Source organism: Poromitra crassiceps (assembly GCF_964638095.1).
Source record: "Poromitra crassiceps genome assembly, chromosome: 11".
NCBI lineage: Eukaryota > Metazoa > Chordata > Actinopteri > Beryciformes > Melamphaidae > Poromitra > Poromitra crassiceps.
In genome coordinates this window covers 5534554-5550264 of record NC_139643.1, presented here as the reverse complement: position 1 = coordinate 5550264, position 15711 = coordinate 5534554, and the positions used below count along the sequence as shown (strand labels likewise).

General features: G+C 41.8%; 1 protein-coding gene across 1 annotated transcript in view; it reads right to left on the bottom strand.

The window, feature by feature from the left end:
* LOC310785738 (protein NLRC3-like) overlaps nt 1–15711 on the bottom strand; it is a gene marked incomplete at both ends in the record, with an annotated part of 46847 nt that overhangs the window by 17017 nt on the left and 14119 nt on the right. The window contains one exon of the mRNA XM_083646871.1: nt 14134–14307. Within this exon, the coding sequence (XP_083502997.1) occupies nt 14134–14307 (174 nt within the window). The remainder of the gene's footprint in view (nt 1–14133; nt 14308–15711) is intronic.

Here is a 15711-nt window from a genome sequence, read left to right as displayed (position 1 = left end):
ACCTGCAACAGATCGTAATTGACTGTTGTACCTGTTGACCTCCTCCCAACCACACACATACCCCCAGTCCCTCCTCTTCTCCCTTCCCTGCCCCTTCACCCCCTCCCTCCCTCCCCCTCCTCTTTCTCTCTCTTCCTCTCTCTCTTTTTCTATCTCTATCGCTCTCTCTCTCTCATATTGTTATTGTAGCCTGTGTTTGTATATAGTATGCTCCTATTACTACTGTAATTTTTTACTTGTATTTATATAACCTTGTTTTTTATTTCAGCCTCCCACCCCCTTCCCCCAAAAGGCCCTTGCTTTTTGTCAGGCTGCCTTTGTATATAAGAAATTGTTCTTACTTGCTTGCCTGGGTAAATAAAGGTTAAATAAAATAAATAAAAGCAGGGCAGAGAGGGAGGTGTGCTGTGTTGGTGCTCTGAATGTGCTCTGCGGTGATGTCACCTTGTGTTGGGAGCGTTAAAAGCCATGCTGCTTGTGATCAGTGAATGCCTACTGCGTGTCACTTTGCAGCGCAGCGGCATCACAGAATGGACTCAACAAAAGATGTAACGAGTTGTTTTATCTTGAAGTAACGGTAATATTATTACTTATATTCTATTAGTAATTCGTTACACTACTCGTTACTTGGAAAAGTAATATTATTACAGTAACGAGTAACTAGTAACTCGTTACTTCCCAACACTGCTTTTTTATAATGTGACCCCCCACAATGCAGGCATTTAACCTGCCCTTTACACCCCTCAACTTTGCATTCATCTTTACCACATCGCCCACATATTGTATCTCTTATGCACACTGCAGCTACATGACCATATCCTTGACAACAAAAGCACCTAAGAGGCGCTCTCTCAAACGGCCTCACCCTATAGCTCACACAATCTACAAAGACTCTTTCTGGAACTCCTGCTTTAAAAGTCAAACACACAGACTGTTCTCCTTCTTACCTTCTACAAACCTTGTCATTTTTCTTGCCTCAAACACACCGGCTACATCCTCAAACGTGTCCATGTCAACATCAAGTGGAACACCACTCACCACTCCTTTTTTCATGGGCTCTTTTCCAAGAGCAAAACACTCTACCCTACAACATTCATAGTTTCTTATCTCAATGACTTTCAAACCCTGAGCCTTCGACACACAATCTATGATTACCATTCCACTTCTAGTCACCCTGACAGATTTAACCATTCCCACTTTCTTTTAAGTAAACTTTCCCACGTCGTGTGGATTACTGAAAATTCCATCGTCCTTCGTTACTGCTTTCATACCAACAATAAAAGGACCAGACTTCACAAATTTCTTCACTTGCTGACTATTGTCACTCGATACACTACTGAAACTTTTTTGTTAATTCTACAGCCCTCTCGAACCTTCATCAATTTCAATTTTGCTCTCACTCTCAGTATCACGGTTCGGCACCATTTCCTCCCCGAGTGACATCTGTAAATCAACAAAAGAATTAACCTGGGTTACCCTTACTGCAGTATCCTTACTACTAGTATCCTTGCCTTTATCTCACCCTGTTGTATATTTTGCTTTCCTCATGACACTACACAAGAAAGAAGTAACACAAATTACATGGAATAACAATTGCCACCACTTTGCATCACTCCTTCCGTGGCTGTACCCCATCGAGCCACAACCCAGGGATGCTTGCCCCCATGGTTGCCACACGCCGGACGTGGTCTGGGGCCGAATTTGCCCTTGTTCTTTACAGTCAAGAAATAGCCTATGTTTAATATAGCGAACACTACAACATAAACTGTTTCTGAAAATAAATTGCTTTATCCCAGTTAAACACTTGCTTTGCAACTCTACTCTCTGACATATTAGACGGTTCCACAATCTCAACATTTCACCTTTTTGTTTGATCAAACAAGGCTCCCAACACGTCTCCTTGAAAAGCAACACAGGTGCAAATTTATGTACGCCAATTTTGTATTTGTATTGTGATTTTTTGAACACATATTTGTAATTTGTATCAAAATACTTTATGTATTTTCGCCCATCTCTGCTCATAGTACCATGAGTTAGGTGCAGCTCGGAGTTCTGTTTTTTACACCTATATAGGCATCTTACTGTGGAACAGCCTTGCACAAGGCGTCAAACTCTCAGAGTCTAGAGGGGTTTTTAGAGGTCGGGTCGACGCTCATCTCTGGAGCTATGGTGTAGCTACGGGTGCGCCTGGGTGTGCCAATGCCACCCACACAGGCAGCTGGCACACCCAAAAAGAAAGAGGGAAAAATTAAGTTATTAAGCCATTGAGACCAATAGCGTTTTTGGAGCTGCCAACGTCTTTCTGCAATTCATTCTCTATTTAAGGACGCGCTAGACGTGCTCCTCTTTTAATGAACGCACCTGGCGTTTCAGCGCTGGTGGCGACTGTTGTTTGTGGGCGTTTTTAAGCTGAAAAAGTTGAACATTAGAGGAAAAGCGCCCTGATCATCTTTTCCTCTCTTCCTACCTTTTCTCCTCCCGAGGGATTTTCAACCTCTGCTGCTGCCAGAATTAGCAATAATCTGGCTTTCATGTTGACAGTGAACAACATCAAACAGACAAAACTAGCTGGTGACCGTCCGTGTGGTCGTTGTGTTCTGATCTGTACTGCACGCGACTACAGGGGAAAACAAACGGAGCACAAAAAAACCGCTCCGTGCACTGTGTTTTGTGCACAATGGAAGCGCTCTCAACATGATTTGCATAGCGTTCTGACTGAAAAAAGCGATTTGGGTGTGAACGCTTGGTGGTGGACAGTGGAGAGACGATGATGAAGATGATGCAGCCGAAACACTGACGTTAATAACAGCGGGGGGATGCAGCCAAAAACACACTGGTGGTTTGTGCAGCAGCAGTCAGAGGACACTGAGAACACTCCAGATCTCTCTGCAGTAGACGAACCTGCATGCCAACCAAACTTGCGTTCTTTCCCGGCTAGAACACTCATTGGAAAATGAGATACCAAAGTGGTTTTACATGTTGCCAAAAAATACAATTTAATTGACTGCTTCTACCTGCTAATAATGAGTGTGAAAAGGAGCAAACATTGATGGTATGGTCATAATGGTCCTATCTTAATATTCCTCTAAATCTGGCTTGAAGGGCCCAAACTTTTTTTTATGGTTTATGGTTCGTCCCCTGGCACACCCTCTCTTTCTGTGGCACACCCAATGTGCCAAGTCTGGCTACGCCAGCTGCTCTGGAGCAAGGTATAGTAGGCCTAATTGACTGGTCCTGTGCGCATATTGTGTTTCACTGTGATGACTGTTTATATTTTTGTGCAAATGTTTTTGTAGTTTCTGTTACGACCCAGACTAGGGGTCACAGCATGCATCAATTGATATCCCGATTTACAAGAGTATCTACCTCCTCTCAGACCATCATAGACCTGGTATTGACATCTGACAAGTCCAAAATATCAAACAGTGGTGTCATCGAATATGGTCTTAGTGATCACTCAATGATTTTCTGCACTTGAAAAACCCGTAGATCTGTATTTAACTGTCACAGCTCAGTAAGGTCCAGGTCTCTGAAAAACTACAATACAGAGGTTCTATTAGACTTCCTGGGTAGTTTGGACTGGTCAGATGTCTTTTCTAGCTCCTCAGTGGATGAAGCGTGGTGCTACTTTAAAACATTATTTCTGTCTGCTGTTGATAGATTAGCTCCCCTGAAGACGTCCAGGATCAAAGCCAGGTCAGAACCCTGGGTCAACACTGACATTATAGAGGCTATAAAAGCAAGAAATGTCAGTTTTAGTCACTTTAGAAAACACAGAGATCCCGCCTCTTTCCGCACATTTAAAAAACTGCGAAATGAGGCAAATCAGCTTATTAAGAAAGCCAAGGCAAACTTCTTCAGGGAGTCTATAGCAGAAAACAAAAATAATCCTTCACAACTATGGAAAACCTTGAAACACCTAGGGCAAAACAACAGACTTAGGACAAAAACCATAAATAAGACCCTGATTATAGAGGGCACAGTTACAGCTTACTGCTTCAACAGGTTCTTCACCACTATAGCAGACACTATAGTCGGCAGTAAACAAACTGCCGACTTTTACAGGGGTCTTTGGTGAGAGCCATGTTGATTCATTCTACAAAAAGATGAACGTTCAGACAGATGCTTTTTCTTTTACAGAAGTGTCTGAAGGGGAGGTGCTTAAAAGACTCAAGGCCCTGAACCCATCTAAAGCAACCGGACTTGATAATATCCCGTCCAGGTTTCTAAGAGACGCAGCTGAAGTCATCACCCCATCTATAACGTTTATAATTAATGGGCTCTATTCTCCCACAGGCCATCGGCGCTATTACGGGCCTTAACCGCAAAAAAACGTGCCTTGCGCCTGTTTCGGCAAGATAGCAATAGGCTTTAGGCTGCCAAATGCGCTTTAGGCCGAATGGGCGTGGCGCAGTCCCAAAGTGGGCGTGTCGGCGCTAAATACCAGCCTAGTTATATCTTGGGAGCTGGCCTACATTTAGCGCTTTGCGCTTTTGAAAAGCAGGCCTATTCTCTGCCTTCACTGCTTCTTCTCTGTCACCCTTCTCTCTCTCTCTCTCTGAGTTCCCAGCATGCATTGTGTTTCTTCATTTCGCTACTAAATAGCCACCAAATGAGCCAAAATAGATATAAAAGGTAGTTCTAAATTAATGTGTAATGGTAACACAGCCTGCCATTGTCAACATTTCAATATTGGACCAAATAAAACTTCGAAATGAAAACACCACCCTATGTGAAACATATATGTCCTCTTGAGCCTATATATACCCCTTGTGGAGTTAACGTGATTTAGAGAAGTAACAGCGGAACGCGCTTCGGAACGCGCTTCTAATGGCATCTGCTATACTCTGATGTCCCTCCAATAACTTGGCCCTATTTCACATTTAGTTTTACAATAAAAACACATTTATGCAATGACTTGACATAATGTAGGGTATATTTATGTGCATCATCCTTCCTGCAGCAGGCGAGAGAAAATGATATCTTTCTGGACAAACTTTCACCAATCTAATAGGCTATATTTTTCTAGCTGATGCATAGAACATTATTTTCACTTTGATCTTGCTATAGTGTAGTGTATTTACATGCTTGCAGTATTGAAACTGCAGTTAGATTGCTTTGAGAAGCATAATAATATGGAATAATAGCCTATAATGCAGACAGACAGGCTGGATGAAGGGAGGGGGGGGGGGGGCAGAGCGTTTGGCTTTCGTCTGGTTTTGCGGGATCACTGGAATTGGAGCTAAAAAGGCAAGCGTGCGATTCGTTTATTGCACTTATCCAATGAGCATGACGGTGCATAATTTTACGCCTAAAAGGCGTGATTGTAATGCTTTGGGCTGCATCTAGCGCCAGCACGACGATATCAAGTGCGCCTTTCCACGCCCACTGCTTTGATCTGCGCCTGCCGCTCGGCCTAGAAACTGCGCCGATGCAACGATAGGGGCCAATATGTCCATAACACAAGGCCAGATTCCTCGTGAATTCAAATTGGCTAAAGTAGCCCCGTTACACAAAAAAGGAAGCAAACTGGAACCAGGAAATTATCGTCCTGTTTCAATTCTTTCTTCAATATCAAAAGTAATCGAAAAAGTCATTTTTGATCAGATAGACAGTTATCTATCATTGCATGGTCTGCTGTATGAATTTCAATCTGGCTTTAGGAAGTCACATTCAACAGACTCCTGCTTGCTCTATCTAAACGACTTCATAAGGCAAGAAGTGGACTCTGGTAAGTACTGTGGGATGGTCATGCTGGACCTTCAGAAGGCATTCGATACAGTGAACCATGACATCCTCCTGTACAAGCTCAGGTCCTTGGGATTTAACAGCACCTCCCTTAAAATGGGTGGGGTCTTATTTAAAGGGAAGAGAGCAGGTTACCGATGTGAACGGTACCCTGTCCTCCCCTCTCCCCCTACGGTGCGGGGTGCCCCAAGGGAGCATATTGGGTCCACTCTTTTTCCTAATTTATGTAAATGATATGAAGTCGGCATGTGACTGCGACCTGTTTCTCTTTGCGGACGACTCGGCTCTCCTGGTCTCCCACAAAGAGAAAGAGGAGGTAGAACTTATTCTTAGCAACGAACTCCAGAAAGTAAGTACATGGCTAGTAGATAATAAATTATCTCTCCATCTAGGAAAAACCGAGTCAATTCTGTTTGGCTCTAACGCCAAACTTAAAAAATCCCCTGGCTTCACCATCACAGTCGACAATGTGACCGTTGAAAGCAAGGAGGAAATTACATATCTCGGCTGTATCCTGGACAGTAAAGTATCGGGAGAGAGTATGGCTTTAAAAACCATCTCCAAAATAAATCAGAAGGTTAGATTCCTGGCCAGACTTTCCTCCTTCCTAGACAAAAGTACTCTAATCTCATTCTTACAACTACAAAAGTGTATGTAAAAAAGAAATGGGATAGCAGCCATATTGGTAGCCTATTTACAATGCAAAGTAGAGTGATATAGATAGATTCAATCATAAATCTGAGTATTACAATGTGTTTCTAAAACTCAAAAACCATAAAATGGACACCGAGTTTACTAAAAGCATCAACAGTTATGTTAAAACTCATATTCAGGTAGTCGCCATCTTGGAAAGATGCAGATTAGGGGTCCACACACATCTTCATTAGTAAAGATAAGCATTCCAACACCTTTCTAATGGTCAAAAAACATAAGATAGACACCAAGTCTGTATTTCCAGCTCATCTCTTTCAAAAGTTATAGCCAAAATCTTTTTCGGACAGTGGTCATATTGGATTTGGCCGCCATGGTGACCCCGGGGGTCACCAGCTCGGGCACTCTGGCTCAATTGTTAGAGCATGCCCTGGGCTAATTCTGGGCAAATTCTGGTGCTTTTAGACTTGATTTGCATGAACTTAGCCTCAAATGTCCCTAAGTCCCGCAACTATTATGTTTTGCATGGTGTTATAAATCGAGTGATAACACACATTTAGCTACCATTGGTGCAATGCTCTCACATATTTTCTAACTCTAGAGATGTATACCTTGCCAAAAATCAATATGAGCATTATTCCCAACCCTTCTGGCCCATGGACTAATATGTAGATAGATTTATTTTGCAAGATTTTGAGAGTAAATTAGACACTTTTTTCATATGTTTTTGAGTTTTACTATACTAAACCTGTTAAAATCATTAAAACAACCCTCTCAATCAATTCCTCATGCAGAAATCATACAGAAAAGTGGTGTCATTTGTCTCTGTATGACGTCTAGTTCAAAAGTTATGCCCCTTATCCATTTTCATCAGACATCGCAATATGCCCGCAAAGATGGCCGCCAAACGGACCCATGGGACACTATTTCAACGGGGTAACAACAAAATTTGTTTATTAGACACCTTGAGGAGTACAAAAATCTATGTTAGAAAAATATATCTTTCGGGTGCGCGGGGACCCCCAGTTCCTACTAGACTATAACCTAATCAGAAAACCATGAGAAAAGGATTCAAACAAACAGAGGTCACCCACCCAAATCCCAGGGCTTTATAATTAGCAGTTGATACATTCCATTACAAAAGTCAATGAGTAACAAGTCAAAGTTTCAAGTTTCACAAGTTAACTCATTACAGAGTACAATAGCTGTTGGCATGTTGGAAGCTGCAGGAGGAAGACAATGACAGGCACGTCTCACAGGCCCGTAGCCAGGGTTAACTGCACCCCCCCGGTTGGATTTTTTTCCCCATTTTAAAGTAAAATGCTTCAATCTGGTGCACTTTAAAAGCTAAATTAAGAGGCTAGATCTATAAAGAACTACAGACATCATGTTAGATTAATATCCTCTTTACTGTGCTGTTGCTTTAACATGATACAAAAAACAAATGTCTCCCCATATAATATAATTTATATTCTGCATACAGGTCACATGGCAGAATACTGCTCAATTAAATACAATGACCCATCTACACATGAATCACTTACAGGGGAGTTACTTACCCATTCACTTTAATAGAACTGTCTAGCCCCAATGCAAAATTTGAACGTTGTGGTGAGTTATGTCTCTTCCTTCTATATAGCACTATATAGCACACAGAGAGGAAGCAAATTATTGCATTTCTGATCAACTGTCATATATCATGTTATTTATGAGGGCTTTAAAACATCAATGACAGATGAATAGATCTGGGGGCCGGGGCTATTTTTCCCAAAAAAAAAAAAAAAAAAAAATGGGGAAAATACCGAGGTCATGACCTCTGTAGCTCTTTTCACAACAATACAGACACAGGTCGGTTCTTTAGAACGGGCGCTTTATTTCTTTTGGCATGTCTTGATTGTGTACACTCCTTTCTCTCTCTTTTATGCCTTTCACGCCTTGCGCCTTGCGCCGTGATAACTCGTGGCCGCTTGTAGTGAAACGAGGTCCTTAAATCCTGAAAGTCTTTTGACAGTCTGCTTAGACTTCAGATGTCAACTCTACAGTCTTGAAAGCACACAACAGCTCTAGCTTTACTGAGCTAATTGACAGCTATGCAGCCGCACGGCCACACTGCAGAACATAATGGTCCGTCAACAAACTCCGTTGTAGCAGCACCAAAGAAAAATTAGTTCCGCCTTCCGTGAGAGTAAAACACGAAGGAACATTAGTTCCTGAACAGAAACAACTAAATTTTAACTCTTTTAACCATACTTTAAATCAATTATTATTTATTTATCTATTGAAACTATTTATGTATTTATTAAATTAAATTATTTATCCACCACTAATTATGCAGCATGAATTTATAGCATCTGACGTTTTCAGCATTTTAATATAGCATTTTTAGCAGCATTTACAACCTCGGTGTCCTCAATGGTATCTACGGGCCTGACGCAGAGGCGGTCCTTGAACCAGGCCGAACAGGCAGCCGCCTGGAGCCCCGTCCACTAGAGGGCCTCGCAGATTTTTTTTTTTTTTTTTTTTTTTTTTTTTTTATATTAACTGATAGACCGACAGCAATAACCGAACAACGACGTTAGCGACGGTTAATCGATTAACGGTTAACCGTTGACATCTCTAGTCCAAGGAACAAGTGAGTGTTATTATTTGTTGTTGTCTGTGTGGAATGACGTTTATACTGTGTTCTACATGCGGTGGATTCGTCCGCCATGTGGCTCCTTGTTCATGCTAAATTGCAGTGCCCGTTCGCTGTCCACTGATAGTGCCTTCATTTGAGTTATTGATGTTTCTTTGTATTGTGGGAGTGCCTTATTGTTTACTTATTATTTACACATTTATGTTTATTTGTAGATTGATGTTGAGTTGAATGAGTGATCTATATTTGGTTTACTGTATAAAGATGACAAGTGACAAAGATAAAGATATGATTATGAAGATTACAAGTGATAAAGATATAAAGATGACAAAGATAAAGATATGATTATGAAGATTACAAGTGACAAAGATAAAGATATAAAGATGACAAGTGACAAAGATATAAAGATTACAAGATTCACAAAGAGAATGAGAGAGGATGCAGAGGGTCATGCCCATTGAATCTGTGGGGGGATGTAACTTCAAACAGCCTCTAAATATGGCAAAAATACGTCCAAAAAAGGTAGCCGGAAGGGTCCCCGCCGGCGGCGCCCCTTCGGGGCGCCACCGGTAGGGGCCTCCTTCGTGGCTTGGCCTGGAGCCTCCAGATGCCTAGGACCCCCTCTGACGTCTCAGCAAGCTTTATCCACCTTATTGTTGAATGCCCCACTGTAAAAAATAATTGTGGGTACAAGGTCCGGTTTAACGTGACTTATTGTTGCAGCTTGCCATTTCCTTTGTTATACTTGGCTGCAGACCCGAATTATAAACCGGAAACTGGAGTACGTTATAAAGGTTATAAATATAGTCACGTTATAAACAACTAACCAACGCTGGGGGTCCATATGGAAACAGTGTTACTCGAAATGGTTAAAAGTTAAATCAATTTGGTCATTCAGTGGCGTTTTACTGCCATGTAAAGTAATATTATGCTAGCCGCTAGCATTAGCCACAGTAGCCGACTACCCACAATGCATTACGTTATCCCAGCACCCAAACGACACGGCTGTAGAGCAGAATCGGCTCTGCTGTAAAATCCTCATTGACGTTTTTGTCAAGTTAAAACCATAGACTGTAAAACAGTCTATTACACCGGAAGCGGAAGAAACACCCATCAGGCATCATGGCAGCTAGAAATAAGGTGGATAGTCCTGGTACAGAGTCCACATCCAATCACCAGCCAGCGTACAACTAGGGCACAGCCAATCAGTCACACACCACAAGCAATAAGCATTCACCCAAGCTGGCATGCATCAGAATCCCATCAGCAGTCAATCACTCAATCAGGCATGCAGGAAAGACACACAATGCAGAGGATCACAGTAGAGGGAATAAAACATATATGACCCCCAGGGTCATAACAGTTTCTAATGTACTTTGAGTGGGACTAAAAATGGATGATTTCCGGATAGGTTTTTGAAGTACCATGTAATGTATACTATGTTTGTGATGGGAATAATAAATGGCACATGCACTACGCTGCAGAAGTAAGAAGAGACAAAAATACACAAACAAGTCAATAAAAGTGTGTTTGACAAAGACGATAGCGACTCTGCAGCCTCTCTCAGGAAGGCAGTCCACAGTCCGAAAGCCCTGAGGACTAAAGTGAAACTTCCTTCAGTGTTGAGTCTGGACTGAAGGAAAGTCAGGAGGACCTGAAGATCTCAGCTGGCTCTCAGCTCACAGGGAACTAAGAGCTCCACAGTATAATTCAGTACCAAAACTAGCCTGCTTTAACACTTTCAGTGCCACGGCCCTTGGGCAAAAGGTTGCTTGCTGTGCCACATAGGCCGCAATGCATTTTAAAACAGTCATATAATTTTTTTAATAATTACTATGTAAACACTGAACACGCACAAATAACGATGAGACTCTCTTCTATCACCTGCAAAAAAAAGTTTATTGATCCCATTTTCCGTTCTTTAGTTATGAGCCGGAGAAGATAGCCTGATTGAACGAAAAACATACCTTTTTTTCTACGAGCTGAGATAACGAGCCTTTTGTGAAATTAAACATTTCAAGCACATCTCTGACTCTGAAGCTAATTTTCTGATGTCTGGGTCTGTCTGGGTGAAGTGTATGCTGCTCTGCTGCTCTCCGTGCTCCCCCCCCCCCCCCTCAACTGCACACGCCTCCTGGGTGTGTCTTATGTGTCTGGTGGCTCTCAGTCTCTGCTGAGTTTGCTGCGCACACACAGTGAATGGTGCGCGATATTCAGCTTTTTGGTTCCGCGTGTGTTTGTCACGGGCTGGCATGCTTCCAGTTCGGAATAATAATGCTGATTATGTGAATGTGCTGTTTGCAGCGTACATGAAGGTGCTCAGTTGTGACAGCGGATGCTGCTGCTCTGGGCACAGCTGGCGTTGTGCTCGTTGTGCTTCTGCACGTCGATGCATACGGACGGATGCGATGCGATTTCCTCCTTTTTCCCAGTGACTATTTCTGTGTGTTTGGCTCCTTTTTCTCTGATCAGGAGAGTGCTGTCGCCACCTAATGGGTTTGTAAAATAGGTTATCGACCTCCAATAGCTACAATATTGTTAGAGGCGACGTAAGAAGCTTAGATCGACACCCCCCCGTCAAAAAAACAATTTGGAGTTATGACGCCATTTGGCGTCGCTGGCACTGTACGGTAAATTTCTAATGACGCCATATGGCGTCGCTGGCACTGAACGTGTTAAATGTCTCCAGTAACATTTTAATATTAATTATCTGTCTAACTGATAACCAGGGGACAGATGTTAAAACTGAGATGTCACCTTCCCACTGGGGAAGATCTAGCTAGAAGAACAGAGAGGGGCTGGGATGATCTTCTCTTAGTCACTGAGCTTCATTTCAGTGTATATAAAGCTGGAACAATACAACTCAAGTCCTTATGTAAAGTTCAATTTCGAGTTTATCATAGTATAAATACAATGAAATTATTATTATTATTATCCAATGGACTTCAGCATGTTGTCATTGTGGATCAGCATCAGGTCAGCCGAAAGCCTTTGGCATAGTCTTCGCGCCCAGCCAAGCGCATAGGGCGCGCGGCGATTTTGACTTCATCGCACACGGCGTGTCGGGGGGCAAGGCCTGAGTGCGGCGTGGTGCGTCCATGGAGATTTTTCTATCAGCGCGTCGGGTTTTGGCACATTGTCAACATGGACGATTTTGAGGGAAGACTGTCAGAGCAAGTCCGCCTCTACCCGCATCTCTATGACACAACACGGAGAGACCACAAGGACCAGCAGAAGTCCACCAATTCCTGGCGAGAAATCGCCAGCACACTCGAAGCTGAGGAAGCTGCCTGTCCCTGTGAGATCTCCGTGGTAGGCTATCAGCGGATATCTGCTGTGATTGAGTCCTCACCGTCCTCATCGTCGTAAAGTTGCCTTCGAAGCTTGACGTTCGATTATAACAAACTAGTGGTGTGGCTTAGCCTTCCCAAATGTTGAGGGTCGTTTTTTAGAATTTAATACATAGAATTGGGAACGTTACATTCAATTTCATTCAGACTGCCTGGCACTAATCGCCGCCATTTTCTCCTGGTGCTTCCACAGAAGGAGGGGGGTGGGAGGAGCAAGCTGCGCACTGACTATGTTCTGTTTTGGCCCGCGCAGAGTGCGCGCGCCCTCCGCGGAGCCCCACCTCCAGCGCGTGCGCGAAGAGTATGCCAGACGCTTTATGATGTCTTTCCATCTCAAACCAGGCTGTCACACCTCTGTCTCTGGGTTGTCTGGGCAGCCAGACAACCCAATGGACAGAGAGAGGCATCACCCCAGATGAATGCGTAGCGACTGGCCATGACCAACCTTGGGCCGTCTGGAAAACACTGAACCGTCTGCGGGTCGGCGAAGGACGCTGCAAGGCAGCCATGAAAAAATGGACACTAACATGTTCTGATGCATGTGTGTGCGGCGAACCACAAACAATGGAACACATCATGAGATGTAACTATGCTCCAAAATGCACTGGAGATGATCTGGCTGAGCCGAATGCCGCTGCACTCGCCTGCGCCAACCACTGGAAAGACGTGATATTATAGAGGATGGCCGGACACGAGGAAGAACCTCTGTCTCAGAATTGGTCCATTTTCATTGAACACATTCTGCAACCGATCAGATGAATAAATGTAGCGATTGTGAATGCCAATTAGTTTAAAATAATAAATGGTAGTTAAGGTTCAGAATCCACTTTTTATTGGGACAAGATTTCAGATGGCAGTTTCTCTGGAAATAATTGTCATAAAAAGCAGAGTTGGATCGGGAACTTAACCCTAACTTAATCCTAACGTTATAATAACTTAACCCCAACTTGACCCTAACTAACCCTTGTTCAGGATGTAGACATTTAACTACACAAACTGACATATGACTAGCCCCGTAACACTTAAACTGTGAGAGATACCAGTGTACCAATGGAGACATGTGACTTTTTATCCCTGAAGATACACAAAAGAAAATATTGTTATTACATATGGATAGTTGGATCAATACCTGGATGATCACGTGCTCCATATGTTCTGGGTAATTACCACAATGAAAGTGTGATATTTAATTCCTTTATTGCCTCAAACACTCTCACATCAAAGTTTTGCCCCTAACTGATTGAAAACTAAACTCACCAATACGATACCCTCTAGAGAACAATACAATCTCAGGTGCACGGCAAAAACACACTGGTAAGAAGAGAGAACAAGCCAGCACTCTAGATGTCCTTTTCAAAGTTTTTTTTTTTTTTTTTTCTTGCCAGCATTGACAACGCTGAAGAAGGCCTCTGGGCTGAAACGTTCGTTGTTGCGGCTGCCCAGAAAACAAATTTAAACTTTGAAAAGTCTAGAGTGCTGGCTTGTTCTCTCTTCTTACGCCAATAGATTGAAGCCATTTTGGAGCAATTTGGACTCCCGTATATAATCAACAAATGTCATCGTTATTCATTTAAATACAAAAGGATTTTGTGAAAACAGCATGAGAATTTGAAATACAAGTCTCTAAAACCAGATCCTATCTGATTTCAGATGAAACGACTCTATACACACATCTTCACATTACTATATTCAAATAATATTCATATCAGCATATTAATAAATACTGTTTAATAATTAATGTTGTCTGACCTGAGAGTCTTCAGCCTGCAGTTTGGATTCTCCAGTCCAGCAGAGAGCAGCTTCACTTCTGAAATCTGAATCACGTTGACACTCAGGTCCAGCTCTCTCAGATGGGAGGGGTTGGACTTCAGAGCTGAGGCCACGACTTCCCAGTTAGATTCTGACAAGATGTAGCCCCTCAATCTGAATAAAGAATAAAGGAGAAGTTGGACTTCAGATAGGTCTCTGAGAGTTCACAGCCAGAAAGTCTATTTACAGATTTAATGTAAAATGGTTGATTAGTAGGGGTGTCACAATACCCTCAGTTCACGATACGATACGATACACGATATTGGGTTCACGATATCGATACGATATTTATAAATTTTTTACAAAACTTGAATAATGAAAATATATGACTGGAAAAATAGTCTTATTTGAAATACACAAAATGCAAAACAAATGCTGTTGTTGGAAATTGTTATAATTAGGGCTGGGTTAAAAAAAATCGATTCTCCGATTTTAAATCGATTTTTATTTTAATCCTTTGATATCGATTCATATGTCCAGAGATTGATTTTTTTTAATAATAAGAAAATATATATAATATGATATATATATATATATATATATATATATATATACTGTATATATATATATATATATATATATATATAAATAAACATAGGCTATAATATTATAGCCTGTGTGTGGTAGTTGAAACATAGTTTCAAGTTGACGTTTATTTATGTTTGTAGTTGAAACAAAAACATAAATACTGTAGGCTACATAAATGGAAATGTTTGATGATTAATATCTACTTTTAGAAATTATATAGGCTGAAATCAAATCACTGTGCATAATTGTGAAAGTGTCAGATGAAAAGGCTGTTATTTACCCTTTGTCACCACCTGGTGAGTAAATATATGTGTAACTAAAACCATTAAAATTGATAACCGGTCCATAACTTTTTTCCCCATGTATCTACCGGTCCTTGGTGCAAAAAAGGTTGGGAACCCCTGTGTTACATAACTGGACAGTCATGTAATTCAAGTTACAGCTCAAAAACATGTTTTAGTATCACTAACCAAATCGATATTGAAATTAATCGAATCGGAATCAAATCGAATCGGGATTAATCGATTCGGAACCTTGTGAATCGGAATCTAATCGATTCTTGAAATTTGAACCAATACCCAGCCCTAGTTATAATAACTAGAAAACAACATGGAAGATAGGGCTTATATTGCAATATAATGTGTCACACTGTCACAAACTAAATGTTTGTTGCATGGTAGGCCTAAAAGAAAAATAAACTATACAATCTATATCTTAAATAACGTATGCAGGCAACGAGCTGTGTATTGTGTAGGCTACTCTCTTCATATTTAATTGTCATTCTCTTAAGAGGATGATTCCTTTTCAATGAATTCTCTGACTGCACTGCATTCTCTGACTGACTGTATGTTGAGCTTTGCGGAGCGTTAACACTTTGAGTGCCACGGCCCTTGGGCAAAAGGTGCTGTACTGTGCCACATAGGCCGCAATGCATTTTAATATAGCCATATCATTTTTTGTGTTCCTCTTATATGGACAACCAATAGCCTC